At 37.1% G+C, this 26,831-nt stretch overlaps 1 protein-coding gene across 1 annotated transcript in view; it reads left to right on the top strand.

Moving 5' to 3' along the window:
* Positions 1 to 26,831, top strand: part of LOC118834196 (ATP-binding cassette sub-family A member 3-like) — a 233,891-nt gene that overhangs the window by 42,486 nt on the left and 164,574 nt on the right. The window contains exons 7-8 of the mRNA XM_036741643.1: positions 556 to 673; positions 8,616 to 8,789. Coding sequence (XP_036597538.1) covers positions 556 to 673; positions 8,616 to 8,789 — 292 coding nt within the window. The remainder of the gene's footprint in view (positions 1 to 555; positions 674 to 8,615; positions 8,790 to 26,831) is intronic.

Genomic DNA, 26,831 nt, shown 5'->3' with positions numbered 1-26,831 from the left:
TGTTGAAGAAATGTTCCACAATCAAACACCAAACCCAAGATGTAATATAAAGCAATTGTTGCATTGTCAGGGTAGTGATGGTATACCTAAGCAAGCATTTACCTCTGTAAGATACCAGGAGAAAAGAAGACATGGAAGATAATACAGAAGTTACACTTTTCCTAACCCTACCTTAGCCAGGTTTTGCAATTGAGTGGGTTGATGCAAGAGTGTAATAAAGGAACTGTTGGGAGAGAAGCCTGATGTAAGTAAGTTCTACTGAGATTATTGGGTGAATGAAGCTCTGAGACTGATCAGAAGTATGTACTTAGTCTCTTAGGAATTATTCCTTCTATTTATAGAGACCAGGAAGACCCCTTGCCCTTCCCCAAGGGGTGAGCTGTTTAGTTTACATTCCCTTTATCTGAACTTTAGTCAGTGGATAGGTTAGGTTAATTGCTTTTGTAGTATTGCAGTGTTTAAGAACATGATCTATTTCTTCCCCATTTCTCCTTTGTTTTCCTTTGACAACATTTTTGGTGTAACTGAATGAATTTATTGGATGTTTTGTGGTAGATTGTACACCTGCCAGTAATCCGCTACAGTGATATGTCTTTGGTGTTTGTCTTTCTGATGTGTTTCGCCATTGTTTCCATAATCTTCAGCTTCATGCTCAGCACATTCTTCAGCAAAAGTGAGTCTAGGGGCCATTCTATGTCAAATCATCAGGGATTATTTTCATTTTTATCTTTGTAGCTTCAGTGCCTCATGTACAGTGGGCACTTAATAAATGTTTGTTGAATTGGATTTTATGAAGATACAGTGGGAACATGTTTTAGTGCTCCCTCTTCAGGTAGCATTATCAGGTACTATATTTTCTATTCATGAGAATATGAGAAGATTTAGGTAGACATTTGAGAACCAAGTTCCTATTCTTAATACCTTTTAGTTAAATATGCTAGCTATTTTTTGATAAAGGCTGTTTTAATTAATAATGCATTTTTGTTTCCAGACTTAACTTGTGATTGTTATTTACAATCATTGAGTGGCTTGATATAATCCCTCTTGATGTACATATAGAAAGATATTCAATTAAGAACTGAATTCCTGCTGAATGCAGAGTATTTCATTAGGTAATATGGGGAAATACAAGAACGATGTGTCTCCTTCCTTGCTTTCAAAGTTTGTGCTCTTGTTGGGAGAGATAGAGTGTCTGTGAGCACATAGAGCAACAGCTATGCAATCTTTATTAATATAACATTTAAAGAAGTGACAGTTTTTCTTGCTCAGTCATTTTTCAGTTATAACCGACTTTTCAGGACCCCATTTGGAGTTTTCTTGGCAAAGATACTGGAGTGAGTTGCCTTTTCCTTCTCCAGCTCAACTGAGGCAAACAGGGTTTTATTGACTTGCCCACAGTCACATAGCTAAAAAGTGTCTCAGGCCAGATTTGAATTCAGAAAGATGAGTCTTCATAATTCCAAGCCCAGTGCTCTATGTACTGTGCCCCTTAGCTGCCCCTAAATGAATTATTTAGATCTGCCTTTATTTGTGTGAAATGTTTTGTAATTGTGTTCATATAGTTCCTGGGTTTGTCTTGGCAGGTAGACTCTCAAATATTTCATGTTATTATTGTTAATAATAATAGTTACATCAAAGTCTGGCCCATTTCCAAGATGGGGGATGGGCAACAACAAAGTAGTACCTTTAAGTACAAAAATATTTATAGCAGCTATTTTTGAAGTAGCAAAGAAATGAAAACTAAAGGTGTGGCTCTCAACTGAGAAGTGGCTGAACAAATTATGGTAGGTAAACGCAATTGCATTGTACTCTTAGAAATGATAAAGGGAAGGGTTTCAGAAAAAACCTGGGAAACTTTGTATGAACTGATGTAGAGTAATTGAGCAGAACCAGGAGAGTGATTTATACAATGACAACATTTTTAAAGACAAATAACTTTGAAAGACTTAAGAACTCATGTTGACACTGTGATCAACCATGATTCCCAAGGACCAATGATGCATTTACCCACCCTCTGACAGAAAGGTGAGGGATTTAGGGTGCAGAATGGGGTGGATTTTTTTTCGGCCTGGCCATTGTAGGAATTTATTTTGTGTTTTTTTTTTTCAGTTTTTTTAAATTGTGGGGAGTAGGATGGAAGGGAGAAAACATTGAGTTGAAAAAAAATTTTAATGTAGTTGGGACTGCAATTCCTAAAAGCCCATTTGAATCTGACAGTATGAATCTAACTAGCATATCAATTATACCACTGTGAGTGATTTTTTTAAAAGGTGACATTTGATATCATAAATGAATATACTTTCTTTCAGTATTTGATCTACCTATGCTTTTATTGCTTGCCTGAAAAAGAAAAAAAAAATATGATAGCCTGCGTATCCTGTAAGGAGAATGGGGAATGGCTCAACCCTGAAATGTGACCATTTCTTTTCTGGAAAATAAGAGGGCCCCTTCATTAGTGATATAGTGTAATATAATAATAGTAATAATATATATGTATATAATGTAAAGATACAAAGTGTTCTTCTAGGCTAGGTTCTTTGTGAATATTTAAATGGGACCAGAACAGATTGCTGCAGTTATGTGGTGAATGCACCTAAGCTGCTAGTGTGCTGCTTCTTAGAATGGTCAAACAAAGCTATAGATAAGTAAATTTATGATATTTGTACAAACATAAAAATCCACCAAGTGAAGAGCCTTATCATGGATGTGGATTACAAAATGAATGTTTTGTATATGTTAGACATGACCCATTTTTTGGATATCCTCCCTGAATAAAACTGCTAACTGAAAAACCCTAGGTGGTTGGCTAGCACCAGTTTGTAATTTTAGATCCTAAATGGCTAGAGGCTTTAAGCAAAGCTATACTTTTAATGTATTATCAGTATATCTCATTAATGATCAACATAAAACTGTACTTATAAAGACACAAAGCCAAAGGAGAGTACCCTTTTCCCAAAAGGAGTTCAAGCTCTAGGCACACATGGATGGGGTTCAATATTTGGTAGAGCCTGATCCCAAATGAACCCAAATAGAGAAGTGTTTGTGTGTGTGTGTGTGTGTGTGTGTGTGTGTGTGTGTGTGTGTTTAAAATCAACTCTGGCTTATTTGCTTCCATTCTTGCAGTTCTGGGGAAATTCTCTTAAACAGAGCTTTGGAATGGTTCATGTCAAGGATCTCCTCCAAAGAGGGTTTAGCAGAGTCCCTTTTAGAATGATACTTAATTTACAGAATAGTGCACATTGGGTAAGAGGGTAGCTATATAGTTCTTTCTTTACAAAGAAACACTTAAATCACAGAGGACTTGTGGGTATGCATTGATGAATATTTAAAACATAAAACAGTAGTCTTTAGATAAACCATACAGGAATCTGTAAACAAAAAATGCAGAATCCTCAAAGAATTCACAAAAGCCCATTAGCTCTATTATACTCTTGTGAGAGGTAGGAGAGACTCCAGAACACTTGTAGGATTGCTGTAGGCATTTCACTTTGACTTTTAAAATTAAACATTTTAAATTGTTTCTTTACCATTTGAGCAACTTGGGATTCTTGTCATTTTGTCAGCCAAGAAGTTCACTCATCTTCTATTTTGTGGCTATCTCTGATAAGCAAATGAAATCCTCTCTTCCCAAATCTGGATACATTCTGCTTAGGGTTTGAAATTTTGCATTCTCTTGCAAAGTCAGTTACAGTATACCTGACATCTGCATTTGTATAGCATAACAATATAAACATCTGCACTTAATATAAAAGGGATGATTAATCCAGCATCCCAGGTAATTATCTAAGCATGCCATTCATAGCAAACATACACCAACAATACAGACGTACAGTGTAAAGTGTTACATGACAGGCCACTTCAGTGACTGACTACAAAGTCTAAATGATATGTAGGACATAATAAATTCACATATCGTAGCAGTATATGCATATATGTTGAACACAAGCAAATGTGCCTAACAGCAAGCAAACTGAAGCAATAGTAGCACCAATAGGCCTACAGTTAACAAAACATGCAGAAATTGCAGCATAGGTACACAATAAATAGCAAAATTATGTATAGTTGAGAGACTAATGTAGAACTTACATAATATTAACACAAAAGCAAATAGACATGATTAGGGAAAAAAGCACACTTAAAACCATGCAATAATTTACATGTGAATCAGCAAACATTTGCAATTAGACATATGGCACATATTACATGGGTAAACGTTAGCATGATTGTCTGGCTACTTGTGTAATTCTTTCTCTAGTTTCTCCCAGGACATCATTAAGGTAGTCTGACCACTAGTGGAATATGCTTAGCTCTTCTGTGATCTGCCGAACCATTAGGTATTGATGGTGCTGTAGGCCAATAATAATTCTCATCTGAGCTAAAGTCCTGAGCAGGGAGCAGCAAGAAGAACAGCAACCTCCTCCCTCAAACTCACCCCAATAGATCTAGAAAATGCACCAGACTGATTCCTAATTGGGAAATCTGAGAAAAATTACTGTCCAGTTCAGATCATCATAGGGAGACACAGAGAGGTCTATAAATAAACACTAGGGAGGGCATTTGGCCAGGAGTGTGTGAGGCAGAGCATTTCAGCAGATAAGGACTGTGCCAAACTGCAACATGATGCCTTAGACCCACTGGGATGTGGCCTTGTGCAGGGTGCAGGAATAGGTGCTACTTGGAAGCTTTGCCAGTTCATGGTATCCATGGAAGGCTGAGGTGACCCACATCCAGGGGTGAAAAGTGGTCATTGGTCCTAGGAGGCAATGTAGAAACAAGCCATAGCAGTGTGGCTCAGACTCCACCTTCAAGCCCATTCTGAAGTCTGCACAGGAGTAACCAGGGTAGGAATCTCACACAAAAGGCAAACCTGCAGTTTATCACGCTGAACCAGAAGAATGTCACCAGCTAACTGACGGTGGCCGAGTTCTGGCAACAGTCTACTGGTACTGACCCATACTCAGACTGGGAACTTTGAGACCTAGAGCCAAAAGAACTGAGATCAGACTTTGCCCTGGATCTAACTACTCTGGGAGCGATGACAGCTTGCACATCTTCAGTCTCAGCTATCTATAAGAGCTTAGAATAAAACAACACTCAATGCCCACAAGAAAACAGTAGCAGGACCAGCCTAGACCTCCCCAGAAGCCCACAGAGCCTAGCTGAACATCACATCCAAAGTTGTAAAATAGGTATAAGAACAAAAAATAAAAAATGAATCATATCATAAGAAACTGTTATGGTGACAGGGTTGCTCAAGACACAAACCCAGAAAAGGAGAATGTCTCCAATGCACAACTCCACCAACAATACATTAATGTCTCATTTTTCCCATATCCCCTTCAACATTTGTCACTTACCTTTTCTGTCCTGTTAGCCAATCTAATAGGTATGAGGTAGTACCTCAGAATCGCTTTAATTTGCATTTCTCCAATGAGTAGTGAGAGTATTTTTTCATATGGCTGTAGATATATCACCTCACAAATGATCATATCTTTTGATCATTTATCAGTTGGGGAATGGCTCTTATTTTTACAAATTTGACTCAGTTCTCTACATGTTTGAGAAATGAGGCCTTTATCAGATAAAGTTGCTTCAAAATTTTTTTTTAACAATTACTATGGCTAACTATATTTCCCTCCATCCTACCCCCTCCTTTGTTTATTCTATTCTCTCTCCCCTTTCACCCTGTCCCTCCTCAAAAGTGTTTTCCTTCTGACTATCCCTTCCCCCATTCTGCCCTCCCTATTGCATACACCCCTTCTCTTACCCCTTTTCCCTCCTCCTCTTCTTTAGGATAAGATAGATTTCTATACCCAATTGAGTGTGTATGTAATTCTCTCTTTGAGCCAATTTTGATGAGAGTAAGGTTCACTCACTCCCCTTCACCTCCCTCTTCCCCTCCACTGTAAAAGCTTTTTCTTGCCTCTATTACATGAGATAATTTATCCCCATTCTACCTCTCCCTTTCTCTTTCTCCCAACACATTCTTCTCACCCCCCTTAATTTTATTTTTTAGACGTGATCCATTCATATTCAACTCACACCTGTGCCCTCTGTCTATATATACTCCTTCTAAATACCCTAATAATGAGAAAGGTCTTATGAGTTACCAATATGATGCTCCCATGTAGGAATGTAAACAGCTTAACATTATTAAGTCCTTTATGATTTCCCTTTTCTGTTTTCCTTTCCACGCTTACCTTGGTTCTTGTATTTGAAAGTCACATTTTCTATTCAGCTCTGGTTTTTTCATCAAGAATGCTTAAAAGTGCTCTATTTCATTGAAAATCCTTTTTTCCCCTGAAGTATTATACTCAGATTTGCTGGGTAGGTGATTCTTGGTTTTAATCCTAGTTCCTTTGACTTCTGGAATATCATATTCTAAGCCCTTCAGTCCCTTAATGTAGAAGCTGCTAGATCTTGTGTTATCCTGATTGTGTTTCCACAACACTCAAATTGTTTCTTTCTGGCTGCTTGCAATATTTTCTTCTCCATTTGGGAGCTCTGAAATTTGGCTACAACATTCCTAGGAATTTTCTTTTTCAGATCTTTTTCAGGAGGTGATTGGTGGATTCTTTAAATTTCTATTTTACCCTCTGCTTCTAGAATATCAGGGCAGTTTTTCTTGATCATTTCTTGAAAGATGATGTCTAGACTCTTTTTTTGATCATGGCTTTAAGTAGTCCAATAATTTTTAAATTATTTCTCATTGATCTATTTTCCAGGTCAGTTGTTTTTCCAATGAGATATTTCACCTTGTCTTCTATTTTTTCATTATTTTGGTTTTGTTTTATTCTTTCTTGATTTTTCATAAAATCTTTAGCTTCCATTTGCTCCAGTCTAATTTTTGAGGAATTATTTTCTTTATTGAGCTTTTGGATCTCCTTTTACATTTGGCAAATTCTGCTTTTTAAAGCATTCTTCTCCTCATTGGCATTTTGGACCTCTTTTACCATTTGGCCTACTCTGATTTTTAAGGTATTACTTTCTTCAGTATTTTTGTGTCTCCTTTACCAAGCTGTTGACTAATTTTTCATGATTTTCTTGCATCACTTTCATTTCTCTTCCCAATTTTTCCTCTACTTCTCTTACTTGATTTTCAAAATCCTCTTTGAGCTCTTTCATGGCCTGAAACCAATTCATATTTTTCTTGGAGTCTTTGGATATAAGAGCTTTGACTTTGTTGTCTTCTTCTGAGTGTGTGTTTTGATCTTCCTTGTCATCACAGTAACTTTCTATAGTCAGAGGTTTTTTTCCCATTGTTTGTTCATTTTCCCAGCCTATTACTTAACTTTTAACTGTTCATTAAAGTAGGACTCTGCTTTCAAGGTAGATGGTGCATTGTCCCAAGATTCAGGTGTTTTGTGCAGCTGTATTCAGAAGTGCTTCTAGGAACCTGTAAGTTTTCAGTTCTTCCAAGGTGGTATGATCTAAGAAGAGATGTTTATTACTCTCCTGGCCTGTGCTCTGTCTGTGAGCAACCAACAAACCACTCTTTTCTGCCCTGGACCTTTAAGGAGGGCTCTGCCTCCACTGTGGCCACAAGCTCTGCTATGCTAGTACTCTTCTTCACCCTAGGACTGCCACCCAGGGCTGTGAGTATGGAGAAAGCAACAGATGCCTGCCTCAGTGCTAGCAAAAGACCCCTGTAATCTCCTTCTGACCAGTTCAACCCCCTTACCATCTGTGGGCTGAGAATTCCATAAACAGCCACTGCCACTGTTGATTCAGTCACTCCCAAGTCCTGCTTCTGGTTTTCTGGGGGCTATGCTGGACTGTTCTCCTCTCTTACCTTGGTGGGGCAGACCCTTCCTGCTCACCCTCCAAGTTGTCTTTGGCCTGGAAATTTGTTTCACACTCTTTTTGTGGGTTCTGATGTTCTAGAATGTTTTAGAGTCATTTTTAAAAAGTATTTGGAGGGTTGGGGAGAGAGCTCAGGCAAGTCCCTACCTTTACTCCACCTCCTTGGCTCCACCTCCTGTGATAAAGTTTATGCACGGTTTCTATTTAAATGTGTCATTGCTACTGAATAGTGCTGTTGGGGCCCTGAAGGGGGGCATACTTCTTTCCTTAGGCTTCTAGAGTAAACCTTGGTTGCAGAAGGGGAGGGGAGGGAAGCCATGGTGAGCTTTCATGAGTATGTGATTCCTTTGATTATTAGTTACTATCAATTGGGCAGCCAGACAATTAGCCTTTAGAGGGCTGGTCTTGGAATATGGAAGACATGGGTTCAAGTATTACCCTTTGATAGATGCTGGCTAAATGATTGGATAAGCTACTTGCCCTCTCAGTGCCCAAACAGTTCTGTTACTCTTATGATTCAGAGCAGGTACTAATCTATGTTGGTGGAGAGAATTTCTTCACCAGGAGTTCTCCATATGAATGAAATCACCAGTCTAGTGAAAAAAGAAAAAGAGTCGGTGCCCAATGAGAGAGATAATATTATCACTGTATTCTGTCCACATAGATCCACATTGGGACTACTGTATTTAGTTCTGACTGCCATACTTTAGGAAATTTGTAAAACTGCCTTATTGGGGCCAAAAATGTTTTTATGTGTCATTTAAGATTATTGAATGTTGTTTAATTCTATTTTCTTTCTCTAAACTTTTTAGCAAAAATGATCTCTTCTGTAGGATTTTTGGTCTATTTCATATCCTACCTCCCACATATTTTCGTCCAAAGTAAATACAAGCAATTGGCTCTCAGCCAAAAGCTGCTTTCCTGTCTCTTTTCAAATGTTGCAATGAATTTGGGGATTAAACTACTCATCAAATCTGAAATTAAAGGTAAGCATTTTCTTCCAATATGACCTAAGCTCTTCGAGCACAAAGATTATTTTGTTTTTACCTTTGGATCTTAAATATGAAAGACCTCATGGCAAAGTGGAGTGTGAGCTGGCCTCAAAGTTAAGGCTAAAATTTAAAGCATTCCTCTGACAATATAGTTATGTAAATCCTGGGCAAGGCATTCAACCTATCAGTACCTGATGCAATTCTCTGAATCATATGCAGCATAGGATTGCTGATCTACATTGGTAGAAGTTCAGTTTCATCATCTAGGTTTTCCTATATCAGCACAATCATAGGTCCAGAGGGGGAAAACCCGACATTGCAGCATGCATAGTACTTTGCAAAGAGTAGGCACCTACAAAACGTTTAATTTGAGTTGAATCCCTTTTGGGTTCTCCCTAAACTGATATGTTTTATAAGCGTAAGTAAAAGATTCCTAGTGTGTTTAATAATAATAAATGTAATTCATCCTTTCATAGTACCTTAAAGTTTACAAAAATATTTTACTTATTTAAATAGAACTGGGAGTTCCTGGGTTTGTAATTTTTTTCAAATAAAACTCCTTTCTCAGTATTTGAAAGGAATTATGGAGGGTTTTTAGTTAATGCAATATGAAAATTCTATGATTAAATTTACATTAAACATAGATTTCTAAGGGGAGCTCATTTGCTTGTAAGAAATGGCCTGTACTACACCTGTCTTTCAGTGAGCCATGGTGAATTGAAATGCTGATTGAGAATTTATTGTATTGTATTTGGGTGTCTGGATTGTGGCTTAAAAGATGCAGTGTGTAATGTAGTAGAGAGAAGGCTGGCCTTGACTCATGAAACTCGGTTTTATTTCCTGGATATGATACTTAATGGAAAATTCTCTTTACTTCAGTTTCCTACCTGAAAATTTGAAATAATAATACTGCCTACCTAATAGGGTTGTTTGGGTAAAGCACGAAAAGCTATGTGAATGTGAATTATTGTTACTTATGTTATTATAAATGTGAACTTTTATATATTATATATTTCTATTGATAATATTATATACTTATATTAATAATCATGAGTTTTTGGCAAGTGATGTAGTATACTTGACAAGAACTGGTATTTCTGCATATTTGCCTAGAGACTTGTTAGTCTGTTCCAAAAGACTAAACTGATAATGAAAACAAAATGACAAAACTGTCTACAAATATAGTACTGGAAAAGTTGTATCATAGAAAGTAGCAGATGCAAAACAGGAAGAATATCAGAAGAGAGGATCACTAATTTGTTGGGAAGCAATATTCAAATGGGAGCCAGCAGTAAAAACTCTGCTGGGCACACACACACATACACACATATACATGCATGGTGTTTAATAAAGCTTAAAACTGCACTAAGGCTTTTGAGACACAGTGTAAAATAGTGGTATTGACTTTGGTCCTGTGGGTAGGCTCTATATCTTTGTGATATAGACTATTAGTATTTAAAGAAATTCTTAAGTTGGAAGTATACGATCTTTGGTGGGGAATGTGGTAAAAAGAGATAAATGAATTAATAAAGGAAGACACTAGTCATGAAAGGCAAAAAGTCTATTTTATCAATTTTGTATTGAAATCATCTAATATCAGAGTGTCAGTTTGATTTAATTTGAAGGACATTATCAAACTCATTGTAGAAACTCTAAATCTCTTCATCTATTGCAACTTGATTCTCTGGGATTCTCTAAGTCAGGGCTGTCCAAAATGCAGCCTGCAGGCCACACGCAGTTTGCACTGCAATTTATGTGGCCTGCCTACAATCATAGAAATTTACATGAATGCTTTAGTAAAGGAAGGTGAGCCACCACAGAGCTCTCACTAAAATGGCAAATCAAAATGTATTATCCATTGTTTCAATAAAAACCTAAAGTTGAACAGCCCTGCTCTAAGTAAATCATCATATCATCTGCAAAAAGTGATAACCTAGTCTCTTCTTTGCCTATTCTAATTCCTCCAATTTCTTTTTCTTCTCTTATTGCTGAAGCTAACATTGCTAGTACCAAATTGAATAATAGATGTGATAATTGACATCCTTTTTTCACCCTGATCTTACTGGGAATGCATCTAGCTTAGTCCCCATTACATATAATGCTTGTGATGGTTTTAGGTAGATGCTACTTATTATTTTAAGGAAGACTTCATTCATTCCTCTGCTTTCTCGTGTTTTTAATAGGAATGGATGTTGTATTTTATCAGAAGTTTTTTCTGCATCTATTAAGATAACCATATGGTTTCTGCTAGTTTCATTGTTGATATGACCAATTATGCTGATAGTTTTCCTAATATCGAACCAGTCTTGCATTCCTGAAATAAATCCTACCTGGTCATAGTGTATTATTCTCATGATAAGTTGCTGCAATCTATTTGCAAATATTTTATTTAAAATTTTTGCATCAATATTCATTAGGGAAATTGGTCTATAATTTTCTTTTTCTGTTTTGACTCTTCCTGGTTTAGGTATTAGTACCATATTTGTGTCATAAAAAGAATTTGGTAGGACTCCTTCTTTGCCTATTTTCCCAAATAGTTTATGAAGTATGGGAATAATGTTTGATAGAATTCACATGTAAAATAGTTTGGCCCTGGAGATTTTTTCCTAGTGAGTTCATTGATGGCTTGCTCAATTTCTTTTTCTGAGATGGGGTTATTTAGGTATTTTATTTCCTCTTCTGTTAACCTGGGCAATTTATATTTTTGTAAATATTCATCAATTTCCCTCAAGTTGTCAATAATTCCTAATTAGTGTTTTAATTTCCTCTTCATTGGAGGTGAATTCATCCTTTTAATTTTTGATACTGGTAATTTGGTTTTCTTCTTTTTTTTAAATCAAATTGACCAAAGGTTTATAAATTTTGTTTGTTTTTTTTTCATGAAACCAGCTCTTAGTTTTATTTATTAGTTCAATAGTTTTCTTGATTTCAATTTTACTAATCTCTCCTTTGATTTTCAGTATTTCTAATTTGGTATTTAATTGAGGACTTTCAATTTGTTCTTTTTCTAGCTTCTTCGCTTGCATACCCAATTCATTGATCTTTTTTCCTCTATTTTATTCATGTTAGCATTTAGAGATATAAAAGTTCCCCTAAGAACTGCTTTTGCTGCATCTCATAAGTTTTGGTATGTTGTCCCATTTTTTAAATTCTCTTGAATGAAGTTATTGTTTCTATGATTTGTTATTTGACCCACTCATTCTTTAGGATTAGATTATTTAGTTTCCAATTAACTTTTAGTTTATCTTTCCATGGTCCTTTATTACATAAGTTGAGTTGTATCATTATCTGAAAAGGATGCATCGACTATTTCTGCCATTCTGCACTGGATTGTGAAGTTTTTATGCCATAGTGCATGGTCAGTTTTTGAGTATGTGCCATATACTGTTGAGAAAAAAGGTGTATTCCTTTTCATCCCCTTTCAGTTTTCTCCAGAGGTCTATCATACCTACCTTTTCTAAAATTCTATTCACCTCCTTAACTTCTTTCTTGTTTATTTTGAGGTTAGATTTATCAAGTTCAGAGAGGGGAAGGTTAAGGTCCCCCACTACCATTGTTTTGCTGTCTTTCTCTTCCTGTGATTCCCTTAACTTCTCCTCTAAGAATATGTATGCTATACCACTTGGTGCATATATGTTTTTTTTTAAATTTAATTTAAATTTATTTATTTAACATATTTAGTTTTCAGCATTGATTTTCACAAGAGTTTGAATTACAAATTTTCTCCCCATTTCTACCCTCCCCCCCACTCCAAGATGGCATATATTCTGGTTGCCCTGTTCCCCAGTCAGCCCTCCCCTCTACCACGCCCCCCCCCCCATCCCCTTTTCCCTTCTTTTCTTGTAGGGCAAGATAAATTTCTACACCCTGTGTATCTTATTTTCTAGTTGCATGCAAAAACTTTTTTTTTGTTTTTGAACATCTGTTTTTAAAACTTTGAGTTCCAAATTCTCTCCCCTCTTCCCTTCTCATCCACCCTCCCTAAGAAGTCAAGCAATTCAACATAGGCCACATGTGTATCATTATGTATAACCCTTCCACAATACTCATGTTGTGAAAGACTAACTATATTTTGCTCCTTCCCACCCCATCCCGCTTTATTGAACTTTCTCCCTTGACCCTGTCCCCTTTCCAAAGTGTTTGTTTTTGATTACCTCCACCCCCATCTGCCCTCCCCTCCATCATCCCCCCCTTTTATTTTTTTATCTTCCTCCCTCTTCTTTTCTATGGGGTAAGATACCCAATTGAGTATGTATGGTGTTCCCTCCTCAGGCCAAATCTCATGAGAGCAAGGTTCACTCATTCCTCCCTCACCTGCCCTCTCCCCTCCTCCCACAGAACTGCTTCCTCTTGCCATCTTTATGCGAGATAATCCACCCCATTCTATCTCTCCCTATCTCCCTCTCTCAGTATGTTGCTCTTTCATCCCTTAATTTGATTTTATTTCTTTTAGATATCTTCCCTTCATCTTCAACTCACCCTGTGTCTGCTGTCTCTCTCTCTTATACATATATATATATATGTGTATATATTATATATATACACACACACATACATACATAGATATACATAGATATATACATACATACACGGTCACTTATATATATATACATAAACATATATATATATATATATACATATATATGTATATATATGTGTGTATATATATATATATATTCATATTCCCTTCAGCTACCCTAATACTGAGGTCTCATGAATCATACATGTCATCTTTCCATGTAGGAATGTAAACACAACAGTTCAACTTTAGTAAGTCCCTTGCAATTTTTGTTTCTTAATTACCTTTTCATGCTTCTCTTGATTCTTGTGTTTGAAAGTCAAATTTTCTATTCAGTTCTGCTCTTTTCACTGAGAAAGCTTGAAAGTCCTCTATTTTATTGAAAGTCCATATTTTGCCTTGGAGCATGATACTCAGTTTTGCTGGGTAGGTGATTCTAGGTTTTAATCCTAGCTCCATTGACATCCGGAATATCGTATGCCAAGCCTTTCGATCTCTTAATGTAGAAGCTGCCAGATCTTGGGTTATTCTGATTGGGTTTCCACAATACTCAAATTGTTTCTTTCTGGCTGCTTGCAGTATTTTCTCCTTGATCTGGGAGCTCTGGAATTTGGCGACAATATTCCTAAGAGATTTCTTTTGGGGATCTATTTGAGGAGGTGATTGATGGATTCTTTCAATTTCTATTTTGCCCTGTGGCTCTAGAATATCAGGGCTGTTCTCCTTGATAATTTCTTGAAAGATGGTATCTAGGCCCTTTTTTTGATCATGGCTTTCAGGTAGTCCAATAATTTTTAAGTTATCTCTCCTGGATCTATTTTCCAGGTTAGTGGTTTTTCCAATGAGATATTTCACATTGTCTTCCATTTTTTCATTCCTTTGGTTCTGTTTTATAATATCTTGATTTCTCATGAAGTCGCTAGCTTCCACTTGCTCCAATCTAATTTTTAAAGTCGTATATTATTCAGTGGTCTTTTGGACCTTCTTTTCCATTTGGCTAATTCTGCCTTTCAAGGCATTCTTCTCCTCAATGGCTTTTTGGAGATCTTTTGCCATTTGAATTAGTCTATTTTTTAAGGTGTTGTTTTCTTCAGTGTATTTTTCAGTATTTTTTTGGGTCTCCTTTAGCAAGTCATTGACTTGTTTTTCATGGTTTTCTTGCATCCTTCTCATTTCTCTTCCCAATTTTTCCTCTACTTCTCTAACTTTCTTTTCCAACTCCTTTTTGAGCTCTTCCATGGCCTGGGACCAATTCATGTTTTTCTTGGAGGCTTTTGTTGTAGGCTCTATGACTTTGTTGTCTTCTTTAGGCTGTATGATTTGGTCTTCTTTGTCACCAAAGAAAGAATCAAAAGTCTGAGACTGAATCTGGGTGTGTTTTCACTGCCAGGCCATATTCCCAACCAACTATCTTGATCCTTGAGTTTTTCAGTGGGGTATGACTGCTTGTAGACTAACAAGTTCTATGTTCCACGTTTGGGGGGGAGGTGCCAGCTCTGTCACACCAGCACTGCTCCTTCCCCAAGAACCCCCAACCTGGGCTGGGCTTAGATCTTCAGCAGGCTGTGCACTCCTGCTCTGATCCACCACTTAATTCCTCCCACCAGGTGGGCCTGGGGCCAGAAGCAACAACAGCTGTAGATGCCCCACCTCCGCTGCCCCCGGGGCTGGAAGCCGAACTGTGAACTCCTTCCACTCCTGCAGCTTTTCCCACTAACCTTCTCCACAGTCTTTGGTGTTTGTGGGTTGAGGGGGTCTGGTAACTGCCGCAGCTCACTGATTCAGGGCGCTAGGGCCCCCTCCGCCCGGCTCCTGGTCTGGCCGGTCCACGCCACTCAGGCTGGGCTCTGCTCCACTGCGTTCCCAGCTCCTAGTTCTGTGTGGGATAGACCTCACCCAGAGACCATCCAGGGTGCCCTGGGCTGGAGCCCTGCTTTCCTCTGCTGTTTTGTGGGTTCTGCCATTCTAGAATTGGTTAAGAGCCATTTTTTATAGGTTTTTGGAGGGACTCGGCAGGGATCTCAAGGTGGTCCCTGCTTTCCAGCCGCCATCTTGGCCAAGAAAAAAACTGGTGCATATATGTTAAGTAATGATATTGCTTCATTGTCGATGGTGCCTTTTAGCAAGATGTACTGTCCTTCCTTATTTCTTTTAATTAGATCTGTCTTTGCTTTTGCTTTTCTGAGGTTAGGATTGCTACCCTTGTTTTTTTTTTTTTTCACTTTAGCTGAAGCTTAATATATTCTACTCCAACCTTTTACTTTTACCTTGTGGGTATCCCCCTGTTTCAAATGTGTTTCTTCTAAACAACATATTGTAGGATTATGGTTTTTAATCCATTCTGCTATCTGCCTCCATTTTATAGAAGAGTTCATCCCATTCACATTCACGGTTATGATTACAGTGTCTTTTTCTCCATCCTATTTGCCCCTCCTGTTTTGTTTTTATTTCTCCCTTCTCCCTTCCACTCCTCAAAAGAGTTTTGCTTTTGACCACTGTCTTCCTTAATTTTCCCTCCCTAATGACACCCCTCCCTTATCTTACCCTTTTCCCCCTTGCTACTTCTTCCCTCCCTTCTATCCACCCCCTTTTTCTTTCCCCTCCTACTGCCTGTAGGACAAATTTGATTTCTATACCTATCAGAGTATGTTATTTCCTCCTTGAACCAAATCCAATGAGAGTAAAGCTCAAACATCGCTTTTCTCCCTCCTTTCCCTCTATGTTTTTGTGCCTTTTCATGTAAAATAATTTACCCTTTTTTACCTCCTCCTAATCTCTTCTTCCAGAACAATCTCTTTGCACCCCTTAATTACATTTTTTTTCTCATCACATCAGTTACTTTATACTGACACCCTCAGTCTATGTGTATCCTTTTCAATTGTTGAGATAACTGTACAATTTTCAAGATTGGCATATATATATATATATATATACACACACACACACATATATACACATACAGACATATATATACACATACATACATATACACATATATACACACATACATACACATACACACACACACACACACACACATATATATATATATATATATATACTGTCTGTAGTCATTTTAAGTATAATTTCTCTTTCTATCTCTTCCTGCTGGGTTTGGTTGGTAGAGATGCTGATATTTCTGGGTTTCTTTTATATCTTCCAACTTTGCAAAAGTTTATTCTAGTTTTTTAGTTGATTCTCTAGGGTTCTCTAAGTATACCACTATATTTGCAAAGAGTGATCATTTCATTTCCTCATTGTCTATTTTTATTTTTCAATTTCTTTTTCATGTCCCATTGCTATAGCTAGCATTTCTAGTACAGTATGTAATAACAGTGCTGATAATGGACATCCTTGATTCACCTTTGAACTTATTTGGAGGGCTTCTAGTTTATCCCCATTACAGATAGTGCTTACTCTTGGTCTTAGAGAAACATTGATTATCATTTCGAGAAAAACTCCATTTATTCCTATGTTTTCTAGTGTTTTTAATTGGAATGGGTGTTATATTTTGTCAAAAGCTTTTTCTGTATCTCTTGAAGAAATCATATGATTTTTGTTCATTTTGCTATTGATATGGTCAGTTATGCTTATAGTTGTCCCACTATTGAACCAATCCGTGCATTCTTAGTATAAATCCTACTTAGTCACAATATATGATCTTTGTGATATATTGTTGTAGTCTCCTTGTTATTATTTAATTGAATTTTTTTTGCTTGAATACTAATTAGGAAAATTGGCCTATAGTTGTCTTTCTGTTTTTGCTCTCCTTGGTTGAGGTATCAAAATGTTATTTGTGCCATAGAAAGAATTTGGTAGGACTCCTTCTCTACGTATTTTTTCAAAGAGTTTATATGGTTTTGGGATTAATTATTCCTTAAGTGTTAGATAGAATTCACTTGTAAATCCATCTGGTCCTGGGGATTTTTCCTAGGGAGCTAATTTATGGCTCATTTGATGTCTTTTTCTAAGATAAGGTTATTTATGCTATTTCCTTTTCTGTTAATCTGGGTAATTTATATTTTTGTATATATTCATTCATTTCACTTGGAATGTCTTTTTTATTGTCATATAATTGGGTAAAATAGCTCCTAATAATTGCTTTAATTCCATATTAATTGTTGGTGCATTTTGATATTGGTAATTTGGTTTTCTTCTTTTTTTATCATAAAAATCAAATTACCTATAGATTTATCTATTTTTTGGTTTTTTCCCATAAAACCAACTCCCAATTTATTAGATCAGTGTTTTGTTTTACTTTCAATTTTATTAATCTCTCCTTAATTTTTAGGATTTCTACTTTGGTGTTTAACTGGGGATTTTTAATTTGTTCTTTTTTAAGTCTTTTAGTTGCCTACCCAATTCATTGCCCAGCTGTTTCTCTTTTTTACTGATCTAAGCATTTAGAGATATATGTTTTCCTTGAAGTACAACTTTGGCTGCATCCCACATGTTTTCATGTATTGTCTTACTTCATCATTATCTTTAATGAAATTAGAGGTTGTTCCTATGATGTGTTCTTTGACCCACTCATTCTTTTTTTTTTTTTTTTTCCTTTATTTATTTTTAGTTTACCACACACAGTTCTACATAGTTTTGAGTTCCAGTTTTTCTCCCCTCCCTCCCCCCTCCCTCCCCAAGACGGCATGAAGTCTCATATAACTGTCATGTATAACTTCGCATTGAATTAATTTATGCTCTATTCAAGTCGTGGAGAAGAATTTTGACCAATGGAATGAATCATAAGAAAGAAGAAACAGAACCAAAAAAAAAAAAAAAAACAACAAAAAAAAAACCCAAAACCAAAAACAAAAGAGAAGCAGAAAAGGCGAGCATGTAGTGTGCCTCAGTCTGTATTCAAACTTCGCAGTTCTTTCTCTGAATGAAGATAGCATTCTCCATCGTGAGTCCCCTGGAGTTGTCCTTGCCCCTTTAGGTTGCTGAGAGAAGCGCAGTATGTCAGGGTTGGTCCTCACGGAATCCACATATCTGTGGCTGTGCACAACGTTCTCCTGGCTCTGCTCCGCTCACTCAGCATTATGTCGTGTAGGTTTTTCCAGGTTGTTATGAAGTCTGCATCATCCCCATTTCTTATGGCACAATAGTATTCCATCACCTTCATATACCACAGCTTGTTCAGCCATTCCCCAATTGATGGGCATCCCTTTGCTTTCCAATTCTTGGCTACCACAAAGAGAGCTGCTATAAATATTCTTGTACATATGTGACCCACTCATTCTTTAGGTTAGGTTATTTAGTTTCCAATTATGTTTTAATCTTTGTTTCTTAGGCTTTTTCTTGAATGTAATTTTCATTGCATATTGGATAAAAAGGGTATGTGTAGTATTTCTGCTTTTCTGCATTCATTTATGAAGTTTTTATGCACTAATATAATGGTCATTTTTTTTGTGACAGTGCCATGGTGCCATGGACCAAAGGTATATTCCTTTCTATTACCATTCAATTTTCTCCAAAGCTCTGTTATATATCTAACTTTACTAAAATTCCATTCATTTCCTTTATTTCTTTCTTATTTATTTTATGGTTAGTTTTGTCTAGGTCTGAGAGGGAAAGTTGAGTTGTCCCCTACTAGTATAGTTTTACTGTCTGTTTCTTCCTATACTTTATTTAACTTTTCCTTTAAGAATTTGGATCTGATGCCATTTGTTACATGCATATTTAGTATTGTTATTACTTTCTTGTCCATGGTACGTTTTAGCAAAATGTAATTTCCCTGAATCTCTTTTTATTATGTCTCTTTTTGACTTTGCTTTGCTTTAAACCATGAGTGGTATCCTTTCCTTTTTTACTTCAGTTCAAGCATAATAGATTCTGCTCCAGCTGCTTATTTTAACAGTTTGTGTGTCTTTTTGTTTCAAGTGTATTTCTTGTAAAACTATATTGTTGGATTTTGATTTCTAATCCAGTCTGCTGTCTTCTTTTTTTTTTTTTGGAGGGGGGAGGGCAGGGCAATCAGGGTTAAGTGACTTACCAAGGTCACACAGCTAGTAAGTGTATCAAGTGTCTGAGGCCCGATTTGAACCCAGGTCCTCCTGACTCCAGGGCTGGTGCTCTACTCACTGCGCCACCTAGCTGCTCTGCAGTCTGCTGTACTCTTCCCTTTTATGGGTGAGGTCAGCCCATTTATATCCAGTTATAAGACTAATTTTGTATTTCCCTTTAACCTATTTTCTTCTGTTTCTTCTTTTCCCTCATTTTTTTACTCTGTCCCTCCTCAAAAATCTGTTTTGCTTCTCACCACTGTCTCCCTTAATCAGCCCTCTTTCTTATCACCCCCGCCCTTTTACTTACTTTTCCTCCTATCCCCCTGTAATGTTAAAGGAATAGGAAAATCTTTCATTTCTGTTAAAAGGCCTATGTGACTACATGTCACATGACTACATAGATGTCTTGTTGCTTTGAACTCTGGCCCAGCTGTGATACATCCTGAGTCACATACGGCCCACTGGGGGAGAACTTGCCTAAGGAGGAGTTTGCTTAAAGGAGGCTTGCTTGTAGGAAGACTTTCCCACCTTTTGGTACTAAGCTAATTAGGCACTGAGTCACAAGGGTTGTGATGGCTTCTAGCTCTGAGCCTATTAGCCAAAAGTGTATATATATTCTGAGGTGAGATTTTGCTTTGGGGCTTTCTTATGTGAAGGACCTTTTGCTTGCCTGGATACAACTCTTGAGTTAACCACTTGTTAAGAGCCCCCAACTACTCAGACGTTAGTGCTCCCCTGATCTGGTGGTGTATGTAGGTGGTTGTATTACTTTGTTCAGCCAGTTGGAGCTCTTGTCTGTTGAATCTCTGTGCTAATTTCTCTGCTTCTATTTTCTACTTATCTGTAATTAAAATAGGATTGTTGAATCCTTTAAAAGTTGTCTTTCCTTTAGAAAAGCAGACCAAAGAACCTGTGTTAGCAGTCCACCCTGTGTACTAGTGTGGTTGTTACTACACTCCATGTTGGATAAAATAGTATATGAGTATATGTGTATATTTTTCCTCTTTGAACCAGTTCAGATGAGAGTGAGGTTCCAGCATTGCCCTTAACCCCTACTCCTCATTTCCCCTCCATTTTAAAAACTCTTCTTTACCTGCCTCTTTTATTTGAGATATTTCCCCCCGTTCTCCTCTCCCTTCCCCCTTCTCATAGTGTTTCCCTCTTTTTTACCCCTCCATTTTTTTGATATCTTCCCAACATAATCAGCTCATACCCATACCCTTTGTCTGTACAAATACCTTCTGAATGTCTTGTTAATGATCAAGTTCTTGGGAGTTACATGTATCATCTTCCCAAGTAGGAATGTAAACAGAACCTTATTGAGTCATTTTTGATTTCTCTTTCATAACTTTTTTATGTCTCTCTTAAGTTTTGTGTTTGAAAGTCAAATTTTCAATTTATCTCTTCTCTTTTCATCAAGATTGCATTAGAGTATTTAATTAACTAATTTAATTTAATGCTCTTTTTTCCCCAAAGGATTATTATCAGTTTTATTGCTTGGTTATTATTGGTTGTAATCCTGGCTCCTTTGCCCTCTAGAATATCATATTTCAAGTCCTCTGCTTCTTTAGACTGGTAATTGTTAAATTTTGTGTGATCCTGATGAGCTTTGGGGGACAGAACCAAGATGGTGAGAAAAGGCAGGGACTCACCCAAACTCTCCCAAATTCTCCTCCGAACAACTTTAAATAACACCTCAAAACAAATTCTGGAGTGGCAGAGCCCACAAATGGACTGGGTGAAACAGTTTTCCAGCTCAAGACAACTTAGAAGGTTAGCAAGAAATGTATGTTGCACTGGGGTGAGAGTGGAAAGTGATTCAGCACAGGCTGCACTAGTACACCAAACCAGTAGCAGACCTTGGGGGTGACTGAATCAGAGGCGAAGGCAATAGCTTCCTTATCTCTGAACCCACAGGTGTTAAGGGATTAGATAATTGGCCAGAAGGAGATTACAGGGGCCTTTTTGCTGGCACTGGGTGCAGGATTCTGTTTCATTGCCCATATGCAGATACGGGTCTCATTCCTGGGTTGCAGTCCCAGGGTGAAGAGAAGCACTAGTACAGTAGAGCTTGTAGCTGCAGGAGAGTGAAGACCTGGTCACAGTTCTAGAGTGGGAAAGAGAGCTTGAGTCACTCACAGACCAGAGCACAAGCCAGGAGAGTAGTAAGCACACCTTTCCTTAGATCAGGGCTGTCCAAAATGCAGCCTGCAGTGAGATTTATGCGACCTGCCTACAAGCATAAAAATTTACATAGCTGCCTTGGTAAACCAAGCTGAACTACTACAGAGCCCTCACTAAAATGGCAAATCAAAATACATTATCTGTTGTTTCAACAAAAACCTAAGGTTGGACAGCTTCGCCTTAGATCATACCACTTGGAAGAAGTGAAAACTAACTCTCCACCTTAAGAAGAGGACCTAACTTTAACATCAAGTTAAAAGTCAAGAAATAGGCTAGAAAAATGAGCAAACAAGCACACAAAAAAGAACCTGACCTTAGGAAAAAACTATGGTCAAACACAAACTCAGAAGGAGACAACAAATTCAAAACTGCTTTGTGCAATGCCTCAAAAAATGTGATTTGGTCTCAGGTTGAAAAGGAATTGCTGGAAGAGCATGAAAGGAATTTTAAAAATCAAATAAGAAAGGTAGAAGAAAAAATTGAGAAAAGAAATGAGAGTGATGCAATATAATCATGAAAAAAAAAGAATCAATAGCTTGGTAAAGGAAGAATAAAAAATGCTGAAGAAAGTAATTTTGTTAAAAACAGAATGGGCCAAATGGTAAAAAGAGGCACAAAAATTCACTAAAGAGAGCTCCTTAAAAAGCAGACCTAGCCACATGGAAAAGATGTACAAAAATTCACTAAAGAAAAGAACTCTTTAAAATCAGAATTGGCAAAATGAGAAAGAGGGTACAAAAGCTCACTGAAGAAAATCGTTCTTTAAAAGATAGATTTGGACAAGTGAAACCTAGTGACTCCATGGCACTAGGTGCAGGACTGCATTGCATTGCCCATATGCAGATATGGGTCTCATTCCTGGGTTACTGTCCCAGGGTGAAGGGAAGCACTAGCACAGCAGAGTTTGTGGCTGCAGGAAACAATAAAAGAAAAAATAAAACATCGAAAGAATGAAAAAAGAAGAAAATGTGAAATATCTCATTGGAAAAACAACTACCCTGGAACAGAGATTGAGGAGAAACAATTTAAATCAATTCATTGGACTTATTGAAAGTTATAATCAAAAAAAAGAGGCTAGACATAATTTTAAAAGAAATTATCAAAAAACCCTCCCCTGATATTATAGAACTAGAGGGTAAAATAGAAATAATCCACTGATCACCTCTTGAAAGAGATCCCAAAAAGAAACTCTAGGAATATTATAGCCAAATTCTAGAACTGCCAGGTCAAGGAGAAAATATTGCAAGCACCGAGAAAGAAACAATTCAAATATCATGGAGCCATAGTGAAGATATCACAAGATTTAGCAGCTTCTACATTAAAGGATCAGAGGGTTTGGAATATGATATTCTGGAAGGCAAAGGAGCTAGGTTTACAACCAAGAATTACCTACCCAGCAAAACTGAGCATAATCCTTGGTGGGGGGAAGAATTTTAGCTTTTTTTGCCCTTCCTCTCCCTCCTCCCCCACCCCCAGAAGGCTACAATTAAGTGTGGGTATATTTCTGTATAGATATACATATATACATGCACATATACATATATACACATAAATACATACAACTATAGATATATACTTTTCCTAACAAATTCTATTCCTGATCTTTGTTTTTATGTTTGTGCATATCTCATTTCCTATCCCTCCTGACTCCTCTACTTTACTTCTACCCACTACCTTGTCCTCCTATTACTTAGCCCACCCCCCTCCAAGGATCATCCCTCCCCCATCCTCTCATTCCTATAAATCTAAACACACTTCTATAGCCCCCTGTAACCTATTCCCTCACCCTCCCTTCTAGAGATCCCTCTATTATCCTCCAATTCACATTGATCTAAATGCCCTTCTATGCCCCCTTTAAACTATTCAGGGGGGAAAACAGATATTCAATGAAACGGAGGCCTTTCAAGCATTCCTGATGAAAAGACCAGAGCTGAATAGACAATTTGAATATCAAAATTTAAAATACAAGACTCAAGAGAAGCATAAAAAGGTAAAGAGGAAAGAGAAATCATAAGGTATTCAATGAGGTTAAACTGTCTACATTTTCTGCATGGGGAGATGATGCTTGTAAATAAATCCTAAGAATTTGATCATTATTAGGACAGTTAAAAGTATACGTAAGTATGCATTCTCAAATGAATAGAAAACTGGGTCACATTTATAAAAATGAGCCATTCCCCAATTTACAAATGGTTAACAGATGTGAACAGGAAGTTTTCAGATGAGGTAATCAAAGCTATCCGTAGTCATATGAAAAAATGCTCTAAATCACTATTGATTAGAGAATTGAAAATTTAAAAAATTCTGAGGTACTCTCTCACACCTCTTAGATTGGCTAATATGACAAAAAAGGAAAATGACAAATATTAGAGGGGAGGTGGGAAATTTGAGACACTAATACAATGCAGGGGGAGTTGTGAACTGAGTCAACCATTATAGAGAGCAATTTGGAACTATGTATGTCCAAAGGGCTGCAAAACTGTGCATACCCTGTGACTCATCAATGACACTATGGGATCTGTATCCCAAAGAGATTTTAAAAAAGGAAAAGGACCTATACGTATAAAACTACTTGTAGCTGCTCTTTTAGTGGTGACAAAGAATTGGAAATTGAGGGGATGCTTATTAATTGGGCTGTGGATGAATGAGTTGTAGTATATGATTTTGATGAAATACTACTGTGTTGTAAGAAACGACAAGGGGAACAGTTTCAGAAAAAGCTGGGAAGACTTACATGAACTGATAGAGGTGGGGAATAGGCTGCAAAGTGGTGCAAAGTGAAATGAATAGAACCAGGAGAACACTGTGTACGTTAAGAGCAGTACTGTAAGATGAACAACTGTGAATGACTTAGCCATTCTCAGCAATACAATGAATCAAGACAATTCCAAAGGACTTATAATGAAAAATACTACCCATTTCCAGAGAAAGAACTGATGGAGTCTGAATGCAAATTGAATAATACTTTTTAAAACTTTCTTTTCCTTTTTTGGTTTGTGTTTTCTCTTGTAACAAGACTAATATGGAAATATGTTTTGCATGACTGCTCGTATATAACCTAGGTCAAATTGCTTGCCTTCTCAATTAGGAGGGAAGCAAAGGAGGGAGAGAATTTGTAACTCAAAAATATTTCTTTTAATGAGTGTTAAAATTATTTCTGCACAAATTTGGGGAAAATAAAATATTAAATATATTTTTTAAAAATTAATCTTGTGTGAGCCTGACTGTGGCTTTGTGATATTTAAATAGTTTATTTTGTGGCTTATAGTATCTTCTCCTTCCCCTAGGAGCCCTAGAATTTGTCCATACTATTCTTGGGAGTTTTTATTTTTGCTTGTTTATTTTATTTTGAGATTAAAGTTTAAGCATTTTATTTTATTTTTATTTTTTTTGTTTTTTTTTAAATGCAATTTATTTATTTAACATATTTGGTTTTCAGCATTGATTTTCACAACATTTTGAATTACAAATTTTCTCCCCATTTCTACCCTCCCCCCCACTCCAAGATGGCTTATATTCTGGTTGCCCTGTTCCCCAGTCAGCCCTCCCCTCTATCACCCCCCTCCCCTCTCATCCCCTTTTCCCTTCCTTTCTTGTAGGGCAAGATAAATTTCTACGCCTCATTGCCTGTGTATCTTATTTTTTAGTTGCATACAAAAACTTTTTTTGTTTTTGAACATCTGATTTTAAAACTTTTAGTTCCAAATTCTCTTCCCCCTTCCCTTCCCGCCCACCCTCCCTAAGAAGTCAAGCAATTCAACCTAGGCCACACATGTATTATTATGTATAACCCTTCCACAATACTCATGTTTTGAAAGGCTAACTACATTTTGCTCCTTCCCAACCCATCCCCTTTTATTGAATTTTCTCCCTTGACCCTGTCCCCTTTCCAAAGTGTTTGTTTTGATTACCTCCACCCCCATCTGCCCTCCCCTCCATCATCCCCCCCGCCTTTTATTTTTTTTTTATCTTCCTCCCTCTTCTTTCCTGTGGGGTAAGATACCCAACTGAGTATGTATGGTATTCCCCCTCAGGCCAAATCTGATGAGAGCAAGGTTCACTCATTCCCCCCTCACCTGCCCTCTCCCCTCCTCCCATAGAACTGCTTCCTCTTGCCACCTTTATGCGAGATAATCCACCCCATTCTATCTCTCCCTATCTCCCTCTCTCAGTATGTTACTTTCTCATCCCTTAATTTCTTTTTATTTCTTTTAGATATCTTCCTTCATCTTCAACTCACCCTGTGTCTGCTCTCTCTCTTTTACATATATATAAAAACACATATACATATATATACACATACATACATATACACATAGATATATACATACATACACATTCACTTATATATATATATATATATATACATAAACATATATATATATATACATATATATATATATGCATATTCCCTTCAACTACCCTAATACTGAGGTCTCATGAATCATACTCATCATCTTTCCATGTAGGAATGTAAACAAAACAGTTCAACTTTAGTAAGTCCCTTGCAATTTCCGTTTCTTGATTACCTTTCATGCTTCTCTTGATTCTTGTGTTTGAAAGTCAAATTTTCTATTCAGTTCTGGTCTTTTCACTGAGAAAGCTTGAAAGTCCTCCATTTTATTGAAAATCCATATTTTGCCTTGGAACATGATACTGAGTTTTGCTGGGTAGGTGATTCTAGGTTTTAATCCTAGCTCCATTGACCTCCGGAATATCGCATTCCAAGCCCTTCGATCTCTTAATGTAGAAGCTGCCAGATCTTGGGTTATTCTGATTGGGTTTCCACAATACTCAAATTGTTTCTTTCTGGCTGCTTGCAGTATTTTCTCCTTGATCTGGGAGCTCTGGAATTTGGCAACAATATTCCTAGGAGATTTCTTTTTGGGATCTACTTGAGGAGGCGATCGATGGATTCTTTCAATTTCTATTTTGCCCTGTGGCTGTAGAATATCAGGGCAGTTCTCCTTGATAATTTCCTGAAAGATGGTATCTAGGCTCTTTTTTTGATCATGGCTTTCAGGTAGTCCAATAATTTTTAAATTCTCTCTCCTGGAGCTATTTTCCAGGTCAGTGGTTTTTCCCATGAGATATTTCACATTGTCTTCCATTTTTTCATTCCTCTGGTTCTGTTTTATAATATCCTGATTTCTCATAAAGTCACTAGCTTCCACTTGCTCCAATCTAATTTTTAAAGTAGTATTTTCTTCAGTGGTCTTTTGGACCTCCTTTTCCATTTGGCTAATTCTGCCTTTCAAGGCATTCTTCTCCTCATTGGCTTTTTGGAGCTCTTTTGCCATTTGAGTTAGTCTGTTTTTTAAGGTGTTG

Source organism: Trichosurus vulpecula, chromosome 1 (genome assembly GCF_011100635.1).
Source record: "Trichosurus vulpecula isolate mTriVul1 chromosome 1, mTriVul1.pri, whole genome shotgun sequence".
In the NCBI taxonomy this organism is placed as follows: Eukaryota; Metazoa; Chordata; class Mammalia; order Diprotodontia; family Phalangeridae; genus Trichosurus; species Trichosurus vulpecula.
Note: the sequence above shows the minus strand (reverse complement) of the source record. Positions and strands in the feature narration are given on the sequence as shown.